General features: G+C 44.2%; 1 protein-coding gene across 3 annotated transcripts; it reads left to right on the top strand.

The window, feature by feature from the left end:
• Positions 1-631: 631 nt before the first annotated feature.
• On the top strand, positions 632-15,251 carry ARL2BP (ADP ribosylation factor like GTPase 2 binding protein). Of its 3 annotated transcripts, none has more exons than XM_056526233.1 (7): positions 632-798; positions 2,228-2,281; positions 6,981-7,042; positions 7,318-7,424; positions 9,730-9,815; positions 13,116-13,212; positions 14,359-15,251. In XM_056526233.1, exons 2-7 carry the CDS (start codon positions 2,244-2,246, stop codon positions 14,437-14,439), a joined length of 471 nt encoding a protein of 156 aa, XP_056382208.1. In that variant the 5' UTR covers positions 632-798; positions 2,228-2,243; the 3' UTR covers positions 14,440-15,251. The 3 variants fall into 3 exon arrangements, with proteins under 3 accessions (XP_056382208.1, XP_056382207.1, XP_056382209.1); XM_056526232.1 differs by having other exon boundaries at positions 636-816; XM_056526234.1 differs by lacking the exon at positions 632-798 and adding an exon at positions 879-971.
• The last annotated feature ends 990 nt before the right edge of the window (positions 15,252-16,241 follow it).

Raw genomic sequence — 16,241 nt, 5'->3', positions numbered from 1 at the left:
AAGGCTAGGTTCAGACCACGGAATTTCCGCCGGAATTTTCGCTTTGAAATTTCCGGCAGAAATTCCGCTTACTATAATGCATAGTGTAGTGAATGGTTTTCCGTTCACAAATTCACACTTCGGAATTTGTGAAGCGGAAAATCCGGATGAAAAATCCGCTAGAAATTTTCCGCCTGAAGAAAGGGGTTGCTCTTTCTTCAGGCGGAAATCCTAGCGGAACACATAGCAGTCTATAGGAGACTGCAGTGTCCGCGCGGTCCTAGCGCCGACTAATTCAGTCGGCGCAGGCGGAACTCGGAATCTTCGGGCGGAAATTTTCTGCCCGGAGATTACGTAGTCTGAACCTAGCCTAAGGGGTTAAGGTCAAAATGGGCTGTGTCCCTAAGGGGTTAATATAGTGTGTGTGTGTGTGTGTGTGTGTGTGTGTGTGTGTGTGTGTGTGTGTGTTACCATGGTAACTCTGAGTTTATTTACTTTTTATTTCACAAAACAAATTGTCGACAACGTTATTGTTCTGTTCCCCCTTTCCGCTCATACATGATTACCTCCAATCCAACTGACTCTACAATTCCTTCCAGGGCACATGACGCAAAGACCAACCACTCTCCGTTGCCGTGGAGACGCATAGCGGCAGTGTCCCCCTTGCTGATAGGCTACTTTTATACGTCATGCGCAGCAAGCATTTCTATTGGCCGACCGCGGAAGATCATCAAATGTCATTGGCCGGAGGTAAACGTGCTGCATCCCGGAACTAAAAACTGCAGAGCGGACAAGAGAAGCGTTATCTGTATTCTCTCGGTAGGGAATAGGAAGGGGGTATGTAATGGTTCTTACTGTAGTGTGTGTATGTGGACTATCTGTGCCGGGAGGGATAACCTTCACGCCCGCTGAATAGATATAGATGGTGAAGGGACGTTGTTTATCGCTACAAATACACCTGGGAGAACAATATTGATATCATTGGGGACGTGGTAAGGTGTAAAACTGATTTTGGATTACATGTAGTACTATGTTTTTCCTGTAGAGGCCGCTGCAGGGAAAATGTGTAGCTGGAGTGGTTACTCCTGCTGCATCTAGATCAGTGGTCTTCAAACTGTAAACCTCCAGATGTTGCAAAACTACAAGTCCCAGCATGCCTGGACAGCCAACGGCTGTCCAGGCATGCTGGGAGTTGTAGTTTTGCAATATTTGGGGGTTCTCAGTTTGGAGACCACTGATCTAGTAGGTTTGCTGGGCCCAACCAGGGGTGTCCATTTCCCTATTTAAAGGAAATCTGTCATCAGTATCACCTGCACTAATCTGTCATACAGGCTTGTAGTGCGGGCGATACTGATCAAAATGATACTTGCTGCATCTTCATCTGTCGCACCTTTCCGCTGTAACTCTTCTTTTTCTGTATATGCAAATGAGTTGCCTGGGGCTCCTCCATCTTCAAAATCCCCCTTCCCTGTTCACTCGGTATACGTTACTGTTTGGCGCATGCGCCGCTCTCTGGGTACGTCCGGAAGCCGTGTACGGCTGAACTTCATTCCAGCATCCTTGTTTGCCTGAATGCCGCTCCCGGGTGTACCCAGGGAGCGGCGCATGCGCCAAACAGGTACATACACCAAGCGTCACAGTGCCCAGAGCAGGGTTCGTAGCAGCCCCCCCCGTGCCCCAAGCAACTAATTTGCATATACAGAAAAAGAATTACGGCGGAACAGAGAAGCTGATGAAGATGCGGTAAGTATCATCTTGATCAGTATCACCCGCACTATAAGCCTGTGTGAGGTAAGGTTAGTGTGGATGATACTGATGACAGATTTCCTTTAAAAACTGATCTAAAAGCAGTGAAGGAAAGAAAATGGGGGGGGGGGGGGGGGGGGAAATAAACATATATATATATATATATATATATATATATATATATATATATATATATATATATATATAAAAATGTCTGCACCTGCTGCCCTATTCAAGTATATGAACAGAGGGCATCCAAATGATGCTTTTGTAAGGATAAATGAAACACTATATAGCAAGACACAGGTTGTAAGTTGGGATATGTAATGTATTGATTTACAAAGATTAATTCCATGTAAACAGATGTTACACTGTGGTTGTATGTTACACTATATGGACAAAAATTGTGATGTCTGGCTGGCACTGTTTGTATAGAACCATCTATAATCTTGTTGCCAAAATGCAGAATACAGAAATCTAAAATGTTTTTTACTTTTCATAGATTTCTCCAGTCTAGTATGGAGGACCTGGAAGAAGAAAATTTCACCCTATCAATGTAAGATATGTGGGGAGGGAGAGGCACAGTTGAAAGGGATCCAGACATAAATACCTTATGCATCATAATATAAATCCTACCCTGCATTTGTTTCTGCAGCTTGAGAGAGAAGTAACTATAAAAATAATCATAGCGCGCTGAATGCAGATTACCACCACATGGGGGAACTAGTCGCGCAGAGCAGCCTGTAATCACACCTCAGGGGTGTGGAAATAGAAAGAAAAAAAAAACACTTGTCCAAGGGACTAAAACGGAGCAGAATCTACTTGTCCTGAAAATAATTTTAACCCAAATAGTATGTAAATGAGGTCTTTTATTAATAAAAACTTGATAGGCAGACCAGTATGTCATCCCATAAGGTGGATAGGGTCCCTGATAAGTAAGTCTGCCCCATTAAAGGAATACTGCATTGCAAAATATCCTGACTGCTGGGAAACCCCTCCCCTCAATCTCCTGTAAGGGTCCCCGGCAGGAATGTGGGCTTGTCCCTTGTATTCCTTTAAGTAGGTAGTCCCCCTTCAGGTAGGTATGTCTTTTTTTTTTTTTATCAGTTAGGGATCAAGTAGGGCCCCCTGTGCCACTATGTTGCCCCCCCCCCCCCCTCTGATGTCCCCTGCGCCATTATATACCCCCTCTCCCTGATGCCCGTGTCATTATATTCCCCCTCTCCTGTACCACATTATTTACCAAACCTAACCTCCTCTCTGATCCCCTGCTACCTGTCTACCGGCCCCATGTGTGCTTCAGGGGCTCAGCGGTCATTGTTGGTACTGGACCGCATCCTCGGTCCGGACGGAGGGGCGCGCGATCAGTGATGTCATCGCACGCGTCTACGCTGGGACGCTGTCGTCCTGCGCGGCTCGCTATAGGCTGCAGCGCACAGCTGCAGCCTATAGGAGTTTAGTTACAGGGCAAAATGGATTGCCCTGTTATTTGTGAATTTCTCAGGCATTTGGTCCTGCTTGCCCGAAGCAGGGCTAAATGCCTGAAGAATTCACCTGCCCGGAACTGCATGTCCCGGGCGTCGGGCGATACAATTTCCACATCTCTGCACCTACCGAGGCGATACAAATTCCACATCTCTGCACCTACCGAGGTCATCCACTCCAGGCAGAAATCTGTCTTGGTAAAACAGTGAAGCTGGTGACTGCACTCTGGGATTCAGTGCATGCGCAAGATTTCGAGCTGGAGCTGATCACCTGTAAACCTCCCGCCTTGGTAGGTGTGATTACAAGCTGAGCTGCATGACTACTTACCATCTGCTCTCCACCCTAACAATATAACAATAAGAAACACTTATCATTGTCTTGAAGTCATTTTAGTTTTTTGCTTTGGTTTTGCTAATGTGCTACACATTTATCATACTATTAAGGGGGGGGGGGGGTGGGGGTGTTAATAAACTTGGCGCACATAAGCAAGAAACAATAAATCACTTCAAAACACCATTTTGTGGGTTTCTTCCTCTCCTCTGAGTCTTTTCTGTACAAAAAGTCACAGTTGCGACTTTTATAAGACTTTTTTTAATTTCTTTTGTGCTCTCCGAAGGCAATTTTGTAAGCCATGTCTGGCTTGGCTTACCGTATATACTCGAGTATAAGCCGAGTTTTTCATCACAATTTTTCTTGCTGAAAACAACCCCCTCGGCTTATACTTGAGTGAACTCTCCGCCCTCAGTGGTCTTCAACCTGCGGACCTCCAGAGGTTTCAAAACTACAACTCCCAGCAAGCCTGGGCAGCCATCGGCTGTCCGGGCTTGCTGGGAGTTGTAGTTTTGAAACCTCTGGACGTCCGCAGGTTGAAGACCACTGCGGCCTTCGACATCATCCAGCCCCTCTCACCCCCTTTAGTTCTGTACTCATCTCCGCTCGGTGCTGGTCTGGTGCTGCAGGACTGTCCGGTGGGGAGGTCGTCCGGTGGGATAGTGGTTCCGGGCTGCCATCTTCATCGGGGGGGCCTCTTCTCCGCGCTTCGGGCCCGGAATAGTAACGTTGCCTTGACGACGACGCAGAGGTACGTTCATTACCAACGTCCCTCTGCGTCATCGTCAAGGCAACGCCTCTATTCCGGGCCCGAAGCGCGGAGAAGAGGCCTCCCGGTGAAGATGGCAGCCCGGAACCACTATCCCACCAGACGACCTCCCCACCGGACAGTCCTGCAGCCCCGGACCAGCGCCGAGCGGAGGTGAGTACAGAACTAAAGGGGGTGAGAGGGGGCTGGATGATGTCGAAGGCCGCACTGGTCTTCAACCTGCGGACCTCCAGAGGTTTCAAAACTACAACTCCCAGCAAGCCCGGACAGCCGATGGCTGCCCGGTCTTGCTGGGAGTTGTAGTTTTGAAACATCTGGAGGTCCGCAGGTTGAAGACCACTGTATCAGACATTGACAAGCGGTGATGATGATGACATGTGGTGATGATGACAAGGGGATGATGAAGGGAGGGGTTTGTGGGATTATGACAAGGGGATGATGAAGGGAGGGGTGTGTGGGATTATGACAAGGGGATAATGAAGGGGTGTGTGTGTGGGATGATGAAGGGGGGATGTGGGATGATGAAGGGGGGTGGGGATGATGACAAGGGGATGATGAAGGGGGGTGGGGATGATGACAAGGGGATGATGAAGGGGGGTGGGGATGATGACAAGGGGATGATGAAGGGGGGTGGGGATGATGACAAGGGGATGATGAAGGGGGGTGTGGGATGATGAAGGGGGGGGGATGATGAAGGGGGGATGATGACAGGGTGATGATGACAGGGTGATGATGATGAGGGTGTTAATGACGGGGGTCTGGATGATGACAGGGGGGGATGATGTATTTCCCACCCTAGGCTTATACTCGAGTCAATAACTTTTCCTGGGATTTTGGGGTGAAATTAGGGGCCTCGGCTTATATTCGGGTCGGCTTATACTCGAGTATATACGGTAGGTTTGCAACTTTTTGGAGTGGTTTGGGACTTTTTTTTTTTTTTATGCCTATGTGCAACATTCCCACTTCAAAAATTTGTGACCACTGCAAAGTGAAAACTGAAAGTTGCTTAGGTAAGGCTGTTTGGTACTTTCTGCGTACTCACAAAAGTTGTCAAAAAAAAAAAAAAACTTTGCCATGCAACATTTTTTATGCCAGACTAAGCAGGGAAAAAAAAACTCTAAGGCTAGGTTCAGACTACGGAATTTCTGCCTGCAATTCCGCTTTGAAATTGCAGACGGAAATTCCGCTTGCTAAAATGTACTGTATAGTGAATGGGTTTCCGTTCACAAATTCACACTTCGGAATTTGTGAACGGAAAATCTGCTTGGAAATTTCCGCCTTAAGAATGGCGTTGTTCTTTCTTCAGGCAGAAATCCGTGGGGAACACATTGCAGTCTATTGGAGACTGCAGATTCAGCGCGGTCCTAGCGCCGACTGATTCAGTCAGCGCTGGCCGCACTCGGAATCTCTGGGCGGAAATTTTCTGCCCGGAGATTCCCATAGTCTGAACCTAGCCTAAATGATAACTCTCCCCCATTATCTTTGTTTTTCTGTCACCATATTCTGAGAACCATTATTTTAGTAAAAGTGCAATACACACAAACAGACATAAATGTGGTATTGCTATAATTGTAATAGCATTTAAAAGACATTAGAATGTGATGATAAAGAAAACAAATAACTGTAATTAATGGCCAAAAGAGCCACTTTGTTGTCTATACATGCAAGTTATTTAGTCTCTTCCTGCCAGCTGAAAACCTCCGCTAGAGACAGCTCAAGTTTCTGGCGCTTAAAGGACAAGTATAATGTAAAAGAAAAATGTATCCCTTATCTGAAGGCTAGGGATATGTTCGAGTGCTGGGGCCCCCAGCAATCTCCTGTTTAGAGCCTCAGCTCTCCCATACACATCATGACCCCCGCCCGAAGCGGGGGCCGCCACGCCCCCTCCATATAGCTCTTTCAGCAATCTTTGGCTCTCCCATAGAACTATATAGAGGGGGCGTGGTGGCCCCCTCTTCGGGCGGGGGTCATGACGTGCCACTGTATAGGAGAGCTAGGACTCTAAACAGGATATCGCGGGGGGCCCCAGCACTCGGACCCCTGCGATCTAAAACGTATCCCCTATCCTTTGGATAGGGGATGTTTTTTTTAATTTTTTATACATGATACGTGTCCCTTAACCCTTTCATATACTATAAACAGTACTGGTTACAGTGAAAACAAAGACAGGACCCCCCCTCAGCATGGGGATGTCTGATCACGTTTGCTGGGCATGTAGTGTTGTATCCTTTTAAAGGACAACTAGGCCTTCTCTGTTTTGCCTATTGCTAGAACTTGCCTAGAGGGTGACCTATTAACTGTGTCCTGTGTATTTAGTGATTTCTTTTTTGTGTGCTCTGTAAAGTGAATGATACTGCCTTAAAGGAAATAGACAAAAATATCTGAAGATTTAGGAGTCAAATGATATTTTATGCTTACATTAGCAAACATTGTAATCACCTTCTGCAGCCCTGTGAATAATTAAACATATTAAAACATTTTTTTAATTGTTTTTTCTATGTAAATCTGTGCAAGGCTATAACATGTGATTATCATTATTTATTTTATTAACAATTACAGGTTCGATTTAATTCTAATGCACTGTAAAATGTGTAAGGAAGTGATGTGAACAATGATTTACAGACTTATTGTACAATTATAAGTTAGGCAATTTTTTTTCTTTGTATTTCAGATCATCTCCCAAGGATGCTGAATTTGACTGTGTGGTTGGACACTTGGAGGATATCATAATGGGTAAATATGAAAATATCATACCCTGGGGTACCTCTGACACCAATACTTTATGTAAAGAGCTGTTTTTAGGTGTTTTAGAGAAGAGGCATGTTTGTGGAATTTTATTTTCACATTTTCTTTGGTTATTGTAAAAGTCCTATTTAGCCTTCATGGGTTCGAAACTGTCAGGAAAACAATCCAGCTATTGCAGAGACAAGAGGGTCATTCATGAATGTATAGTTAAATAGTGAATTCATGTGTAAATTAGTGTGACCTTTATTATTATTTTTGTACAGATGATGAGTTTCAAGTACTACAGAGAAATTTTATGGAAAAATATTACCAAGAATTTGAAGATACTGAAGAAAATAAGCTTATATACACACCAATATTTAATGAATATGTAAGTATATTAGTGACCTGCACAAATGTGGAGTACATACAATACATAGACAATGCTTTAGTAAATGCATGTATCAATCTATGGTAGACAGGGCCTATTTACGTAGGCACTCTGAATGAATACACCCCATTAGCGGGATTCCACAAGCATCAGAACTTTTTCATGCAGAGCAGTCACAAATATGGAGCCCAAAAAGCATTGGTGATAATGCAGATTTTTATTAATATTTACCATGGATCTCATCCTATCCAGAGAACATGGTAAAATCAGTTATAAATCCACATCATCATGAGCGACTGCAAATCTGCAGGTAACATTAGCAGCTGTTCTGACACGTGTGGATTTAGACAAAGGGGGAACTTGAGACACCACGGCGTCACTATGGCCAGAATGGCTGATCTAGGTAAGCATAGCTCTTGCCCAGGGGGCTACTTAAGGGGTGGCGGGGGAGACTTGCAAACTTGATATCCTCACCATCCCTGCGGGCAGATGTGTCCCCCAGGAATGGTGAGGATAAGGATTTTACCTTGCATAGCATGCTGCCAAGCGTTGTATGTGGTAAAATCTAATGCTTAGTACCCTTTAAATAGTTCAGACAATTCGGCATGCGGTAATAGCAAACATGATTTTTTTTTTTTCTGTTTACATTTTTTTATTTGAATAATAGGAAAAGGGGATGTTTTGAATTTTTTTTTTTTAAGTTTCTCTAGGGGACGTGTATGAGCAATCCTTCAATTGCTTGTAGAAATCAATGTAATACATTGGTCCAATAGATCTGTACTTTATTGTAGGCTGTATTAGTAGATATGGCAGCCACAGAGGTCTAGTAGAGGCCTCAGGCTACCATGAAAATGGATCGATCACAGGGAGCCAATCCGTCCCCTGAACCACCAATGACCGCACTGTAAGTGTCTAATGCTGCTGTCTGCATTAATTGGTGAAAGAACCAGTCTAGAGAAAACACTCTTCCATCACTGCCCCCAACTTGATTGTGTATCACATTCTGGACTTTTACTTTGTTATATTGCATTCACTTTCTTGTCGTCCAGCCTCCTCTCTGCTTCTGATCAGCCACCATCTTGACTTTGAGATTTCATCCTGCTTTTTCTCCCTCTGTGCTTTGCTATCAATCACATGATTAATCACAGCATCACATGGGAAGCGAGAACCAGCTGCATCTCTGCCTGCTGGAAGGACACTGTAACAATCCACGTCTCTATATTCTCCTAAATAAGCTAGGAATCCTTAAGTGTACAGTCAGGGAGGCTGAACTGACATCTCCATTATAACAGTGTGACAGCAGCCGTATCGCCATCATTTGTAACTGTGATAGGAGTGCCTTGTGAACGTGTGTGAACAGTCCATGCAGTTACATCATGTGGGTCCTAGTAGCATGAGATCACGTGACTCAACTATGAAAGGATTCCAGGATTTTCTTTAGATACAAAGGAGTAACTAACTTAATATTAGCTAACTTATATTAGCAAAATTAGCTACATAATAAAAAAAATTATGGGGGCTGGGTGGGACCCTGCTTTTGTAGTGGAGTGAAGGTTATTTCCTTTTCCAGACTCAACAGAAAACAGCATCTGTGAAGTCAGCCTGTTAAGGAACAAGAGACAGACCCACACTAGATTAATGCAAATGACAGAGTAAATCCAGACAAGCCACTGCTTTGCCTGCTAGTTAATATAAAGTGGTAAAGCTCACGTCCAAAGTGCTTAGGCTATGTTCATACTTCCAGCATCTCAGCACGTAAAATCTCTGTGGGTACATTCCGGAGACAGCGGGCACCAGCGGAATACTGCACAGTAATGTGCCGTCTCATAGACAGCTATGCTCAGAAATTCCACAAAATTCACCAAACATTCAATTAAATGGGTATTCTGATCCCATTCACAAAAACATTGAACATGTCTTAAATTTTGCAGAATTCCAGGCAGAAGCTCATTGAACTTCAAAAGAATCCTGTGTTTTGAGCGCGCTGAAATTCTGCAAATATTCTGCAGAAAGCTTTGCAGAACGGAATTAAAATAGAATAGCAGAGCTTTCGCCATGTGAACAGATCGTCTTGGCCACATCCACTGCCACCATTGGGTAGTGCAATTTGCAATGTATGATAGGCATTGGGTGTCGAGTGGATGAGAGTCCAGACTGATCCAAGCCATATAACACCCTAGATGCCATAGTTAAGTGGTATTGTGTCATGGACTAGCAGCATTTTTTTATTAAATATGTATAGTACACTGGCAATTTTAAAGGATTACACTTCTTGTGTGAATATCTGATAATGTCGTTTTTATAGATCAGTTTAGTGGAGAAATTTATAGAAGAACAGTTGACGGAGAGGATTCCAACATTTAACATGACCACCTTCATATCATCACTACAGTAAGTTTTTCTGTACATAACGTGTAAACTGTATTTTGTTAATGAGTGACTTTTGAACAGAAAATCGATTATTCATATAAAAATACTGTCGGTTGGTATTTTCTATTGATAATTGTACCATACGGGCAATTGAAACAAACCAAAAAGCCCACCAGATCAAATTAACCTCTAGTCTTTTGATTAGTGTTTTCCACCTTGCCTGTTTCCAATAGCCACTGTGTGTAGTGTAGCATGGAAGCTAGGCAATGTAGACAATCCTGAACAAGAGATTGAAAGTGGATTGTAGGTAACTACTGAAATCAATTAGACCAATGTTTCCCAACCAGGCAGCCTCCAGCTATTGCAAAACTACAACTCCCAGCATGCCTGGACAGCCGAAGGCTGTCCGGGCATGCTGGGAGTTGTAGTTTTGCGACAGTTGGAGGTACCCTGATTGGTAAACTCTGCATTAGACAGTGCCTCTAAGCTGCTTTTCATCCCTAATGGGGAGAGCTAATAAGCAGCAGAAAGTGAAGACAGTAAAAAGTTTGTAAGCATTAGCCAGAAGTCTAATTTTAAGACCATATCTCAAGGTTCTATTTATAATTTGAACAGAATGTCTTTGTATTCCTGGTGTCTGCTCACATTTCATTCTTTGTGCAATCAAACTGGCCTTTGTTGCATTTAAAAATATTTCCCGTTCGGCTCCATTGGGGGACACAGGAACCGTGGGTATATCTTGCTGACACTAGGCGTTAACAAAAAAAAAGAAGTCTGCCCCTCCTGGCAGGATATACCCTGCCCACTGACTCTGAGCTAATCAGTTTTAGCTTAGTGTCAGTAGGAGGCAGACGCAAGTCTGGAGTTCTCCAGACCTGGTCTTTTTAGTTTTTTTTCCTAGTTCTCGAATTTTTTAGTTTTCTCTCCTTTTTTATTTAATTTAGGTTGGGTCGACAGGAGCATGGCGCTGCCTGATCCCCCACTTGCGAGGAAGGGGCATGGTACATCAAGCAAGCAACGCTAGGGATGTACTCTGGGTCCTGGTCCCCTCTTGCCCCTGTTCGCCCCACTATGGTAGCCTGGTATGATGCAGCATGGCACTAGGCTGGTTGAAGACTTCGGTAGGTGAGTATGTGGATGATCTCCCTTGAGGTAAGTATGCAGACGCGGACCCACATTTAGAGACTGAGGATCTGTCATCCATGTTGGACGTGGTGGACAGTCTGGTGTCGCTGTCAGGGACACCTTTCACCTACAGGACCCTGGAACTTCGGACCCAGCTCCAGAAGTTTCCTTCCGCCGCACTCACAAGGTATTCCCCACTCATATGGAGTTTGATGACCTGCTGGAAACTGCCTGGAAGAACCCTGAAAAAAGGCTTCCAAGGGTCTAAGCGGCTGCAGGCTATGTTTCCATTTGCCCAGGACCTGGTCTCCAAATAGACCGCCCCGCCTACAGTGGAGCCTCCAGTCTCTCACTTATCCAAGTCCACCACTCTACCTCTGGCTGATGAGTCTTCCTTCAAGGACCCTGTGGACAACCGAATTGACAATTTAGCAAAATTCTCATTTGCAGCAGTAGGCTTGTCCTTGCTTCTGGCATTCGCCTCAACTTGGGTATCCAAGGCCTTGTCAGCCTGGGCCTCCCAACCTTGCCAAGGGCTCCTCCAGATGATCTGCCTGACCTAGCTCTCCAACGCTGGTGATTATCTATGCTTGGCGTCTCTGGAGTCCGCACGCTGTGCAGCCTTTGCTTGTGGCAACTTGGTGGCTTTCCGCTGCTCGATGTGGTTGAAGGTCTGGAATGCCAACGTGGCCTCAAAGAAGTTGCTCACTGAGATGCCCTTCACTGGCGGCCGCCTTTTTGGCAAACACTTGGATGTAATAATCTGAGGCTACAGGCAGTAAGAGCTCTCTGCTCTCTCAGAATAAGGTGCGTTGCACCGATTCTCACCCAAGTCCTCTTTGTTTTGGTACTTTGCCTCAGGCTGCCAAGACAAACCAGTGGCTTGGCAGTCTCAGAAGGCTCCTACCTTCAAAGTGCGCCCCTCCTGAAAGCAGGACAGCTGTTCTGGATGCTTCTCTGCAAAGCCAGGCACTCGCAAACCTACCTCCGCCTGAAGAGGCGTCCCCACCCGAGCCTTACCCTCGCGTGGGTGGTCACCTGTCTTGTGGCAGTTCTCTAGTCTTCCTTGGGGCTTCACTTCGACAATGAAAAGGCTTGGATTCTGCTTCCGCTGGACAAGCGGTGTGCTCTGCTTTCCAGGATCCGCCTATTGCGCCGCCCGGAACTAGTGGCCATCTGTTCATGTATGGAAGTGTTGAGCAGGATGGTGGCAGCCATGGAAGCCATTCCTTTTGCTCGGTTCTGGTGCCACCCTCTTCAGTGGGACAAGTCTCCTCCGGTCCCGCCACACGCCAGATCAGTCTGTTGCTCGCCAGTCGCTACTTTGGTGGCTCCGCTCTCCACTCTTCCGAGAGGGACGCTAGTTTCTCCTGCTGCGTTGGCAGGTCTTGACGACAGATGAGTCTCCTTGGCTGGGGAGGAGTTTTTCAGGACTGGACAGTTCGGTCTGCCATATCGGAGGCCTATCATTCTAAGGGGAAGGCTCTGCCTCTCCGGGTTATGGCACACTCAATCAGCTCTGTTGGGGCCTCCTGGGTGGTCTTCAACAGGGCTTCAGCCCTGCAGGTGTGTAAGCCAGCAACTTGGTCATTCGTGCACACATTCACCAAGTTCTACCATGTGCACATTTCTGCATCTGCTGACGCCGGTTTTGGGCTGTAGCGTTGCCATCCGCCTGAGTCTCTCTAGCTGGGTTCTGATTTCCCACCCCGGGGACTGCTTTGGTACGTCCCACGGTTCCTGTGTACCCCCAATGAAGCCGAACGAGAAAAGTTAAATTTAAAAAAAATTTTTTTTATACTTACTGTAAAATCTCTTTCTCGCGGATCCATTGGGCGGGGGGGGGGGGGGGGGGGGGGACACACACACACACACACACAGCACCCACTCATTGATTATTAGTTTGTTCACCTGAGAGTCTCTATTTCCTGTCTGTGTATTTGTTCGGTTAATTTTTGGCTGGGTCTTCGGACGCTCTGTAGTGATTTGTTGGTTTCCTCTAACTGCTTTGGGACTAAACTGATTAGCTCAGTCAGTGGGCAGGGCAGAGCCTGCCAGGAGGGGCAGACTTCTTTTTTTTTTGTTAATGACTAGTGGCAGCAAGATTATACCCACAGTTCCTGTGTCCCCCAATGGATCCTCCAAGAAAGAGATTTTACATGAAGTATAACAAATCTACTTTTTAATGCTCTGCAGATCTCATCGTCAGGAAATGGCTGGGGACATATTTGATATATTGCTGACTTTCACAGATTTCCTGGCTTTCAAGGAAATGTTCCTTGACTACAAAGCTGTAAGTATCACAATTGTCATATGTTGGTAACCTTATCCTATTCGTATCTACATAATAGGTTATCATTTAATTCAGCTCTACTACATATTTGCATGCATTAATAAAAATGCTGTAAAGGGGCTATCCTTTTATCTATTCAAGTACCTAGATAGTGAACCAATCTTTGGGATGTCTCACTGCCATAACTAGTGTAAGGGTAGCAATAACCACAGTGCCCGTTTAAATCTTTGGGCTGCAGAGATATAATTTTTTATTTTATTTTTTTTATACTGTATCTATAGCTGTAAACATCAGTTGTCACAGCCAGAAGCATATGTCCTGGCCACCTACATTGCTGGGGTTAAATAGTTCTCTTCAGGCAGCAGAGCCAGAGAACTGATCCTCTCAGGGTATGTTCACACAGTGGAATTTCCGTGAAGAACTCAGGCGGAAATTCTGCCATAATTTAATTCAAATTTATTTGAATGGGATTCCCCAGTCCCATTCAGACAATTGAATTTCCGAGGTGGGCATTCTGCCGCGGGAATTTGGCTTTCAGTATTTCGTCAAAATATAAGACTAGTACTATATTTTGCTGAATTCTACGACAGAATCCCATTGAAATCAATAGGGCTTAAACTTCAGCTGAATTCTGTGTTTCGTTTTTGCTGAATGGAATTTCTGCAGAATTGCAGTACGGTAATTCCGCCGTGTGCACATACCCTAAGGCCGGGTTCACAGAGGCGTAACGTGTGCGGAATGTCTGCACTGACATTCCGCTGCTGCAGAGTCCTATTGGGTTCAGACGGATTCTGTTGCACTGTCCACACGGCAGAAATTCAGTCTGTGTACTGCTACATCCAGGTGCATAGCAGACATTGAAGTCACAGGAATATTAAATCTAATTGCTATGGGCAGGCAAAGATTTGAACAGTCACTTACCACAACCCTTAAAACATTGCAAATTATAGCACAAATATGGCATGCACAATAGCTATTTTGGTGTGAACGTCTTTGCAATCTATGAAAAAAAATGTACACGCCTAATATAAGCTGGTTACAGTAAAGGTTTTTTTTGTTTTTTTTACATTTTGCTTTTATCAGCTAATTAGGAGTATTATCACCACTGGAAATCACAGCTACTAATACAGTATTTTGTTTCTTAAGGAAAAAGAAGGAAAAGGCCTTGACCTGAGCGGTGGATTAGTGGTGACACCATTGTTCAGTTCTTCACTATCTTCATCATAGATATAAAAAAAAAAAAACCTCTGTGGTCTGTTGTATTTATCTACTTTTATATCACCAGTAGAGATTAGCGAACTTAGTGATTCAGCTCGGCGTTTGCTGACTTTAGCCTGCATAAATGAGTTCAGCTTTCAGGTGCTCCGGTGGGCTGAAGACTCTCTCCTAGGACTGTATCCACCTTTTCCAGCCCACCGGAACACTTGAAATCTGAACTAATTTATGCAGGATAAAGTCAGCAACCGCCGAGAAGTTCGTGACTAATCGAATTTACTGTAACTTCGCTCATCTCTAATCACCAGTCACTATTCTGTGTATTACCCTTTCAGCTGTTTCCTTATGCATTACCAGAAAGCAACTACTGTGATCATATAAGTATTAATCACAATGTAGCCTTACATGGCAACATTTTCTAAATCATTTTCTTGAAATGTTTTACCTCTGGAAATGTTGCACAGTCAATTCCTGTTGTGTTTGTATATATGTTCATTTATAGTGTTAATGTTAAGTGCATCCAATGTACAGGAATATTTCTCCAGACTGTACATTTTTTTAAACTGGCTTGTGATATGGGAACAGATAATTTTTGGTAAACTGCATGAGAGTGTAGCTTTGAAACCATCTGCATTGTGCAAGAGCACCCAGAATGGTCAGCTAAACAAGATATGACACCTGTTGGTTGTCATGCTTGCAGTACTTAAAGAATTTGACTAAATTCAATTTGTGTCTAAAAATCGTTGGTCGGGATATAAAACAGGTGTCTCATATACAGCCTCCCAAATCTTGTCTTGTGTATTGGTATATTTAAAAATGTTTTTTATAAAATAAAAGTTAGTCTAATGTGTTTGACTGAAAAAAGATGTTCATTTGTGTCCATGGCAACCACTATAGAAACATTTAACCATTTTATCCTACAGTTAGTATTTAGTTTTTTTTTTTTGTGAACTGAGATATATTGGTTGAGGATTATATTGCACTACTTGCTCTCTTTTACAGGGTTAGCTGCTGCTCATTTACTAATATATGGCCCTATTAATTCTGAGAGACTGTTCATTACATTTGAGCCTTTCATTGGAGAATTTCAGATTGTATAATTCTTAAGTATGCAACTCTATAAATAGCCATGTCTCATACACATAAGTATACCACGTGATAATTTGTTTGTAAAATGCCTTTAGAAAACTATGCTATCCTATATACAGTTGCAACAATATTTTACAGGGGTGGGGTACAACACCATGTAACCAAGACTAGGTCCTGTGAATTTTGTCTGTTCTGCTGTACAAGCTGTTCAGTGGCTACAGGAGCATCATCAATGGTGCTCCCAATAAACTTGATAAAAAGATTTTATGGAGAATACTCGCGTCCCATTTTTGTTTTAGCTATAAGCATAAGAGTATATGGATTATATTGAATTACATTATTGCTAGATTAATGGGGTAATCTACGGCCCCAGCAAAAACAAATGTAGCCAGCACCTAAACCCAATACACAGGTGCACGCTGCTGTGGAAAGTACAAAACATGTATTAAAAAAAAAAAAATGTCAGCACACTTGATCAAAACGTGTCTCCCCCATCCCCCTAACACTCACCTCAGGCTGAGCGACATGCTGGATCCACTAACAACCTAAAACCACCTCCTGTGAAAATAGGGGAGGGGATGCAAGGCTACAGAGGGAGCCACTCCCTCCCCCAAATTGCACAGCAAAAACAAAAATGTAGCCAGCGCCTAACAATACACAGGTGCACGCTGCTGCTGTGGCAAGTACAAAACATGTAAAAAAAAAAGATGGCAGCAGCACACTTG

The sequence above is a fragment of the Hyla sarda genome, chromosome 6 (genome assembly GCF_029499605.1).
Source record: "Hyla sarda isolate aHylSar1 chromosome 6, aHylSar1.hap1, whole genome shotgun sequence".
NCBI classification, from domain to species: Eukaryota; Metazoa; Chordata; class Amphibia; order Anura; family Hylidae; genus Hyla; species Hyla sarda.
The sequence above is the reverse complement of the archived record's forward strand: the minus strand, read 5'-3'. Positions and strand labels throughout refer to the sequence as shown.

Bases quoted from the DNA above. Each gene is read 5' to 3' on its own strand.
- ARL2BP (XM_056526233.1), top strand. From the start codon at position 2,244: ATGGAGGACCTGGAAGAAGAAAATTTCACCCTATCAAT. The intron at 7,425-9,729 runs GTAAGTATATTA...TCGTTTTTATAG, and splicing joins CACCAATATTTAATGAATAT to ATCAGTTTAGTGGAGAAATT. The intron at 13,213-14,358 runs GTAAGTATCACA...TTGTTTCTTAAG, and splicing joins TGTTCCTTGACTACAAAGCT to GAAAAAGAAGGAAAAGGCCT.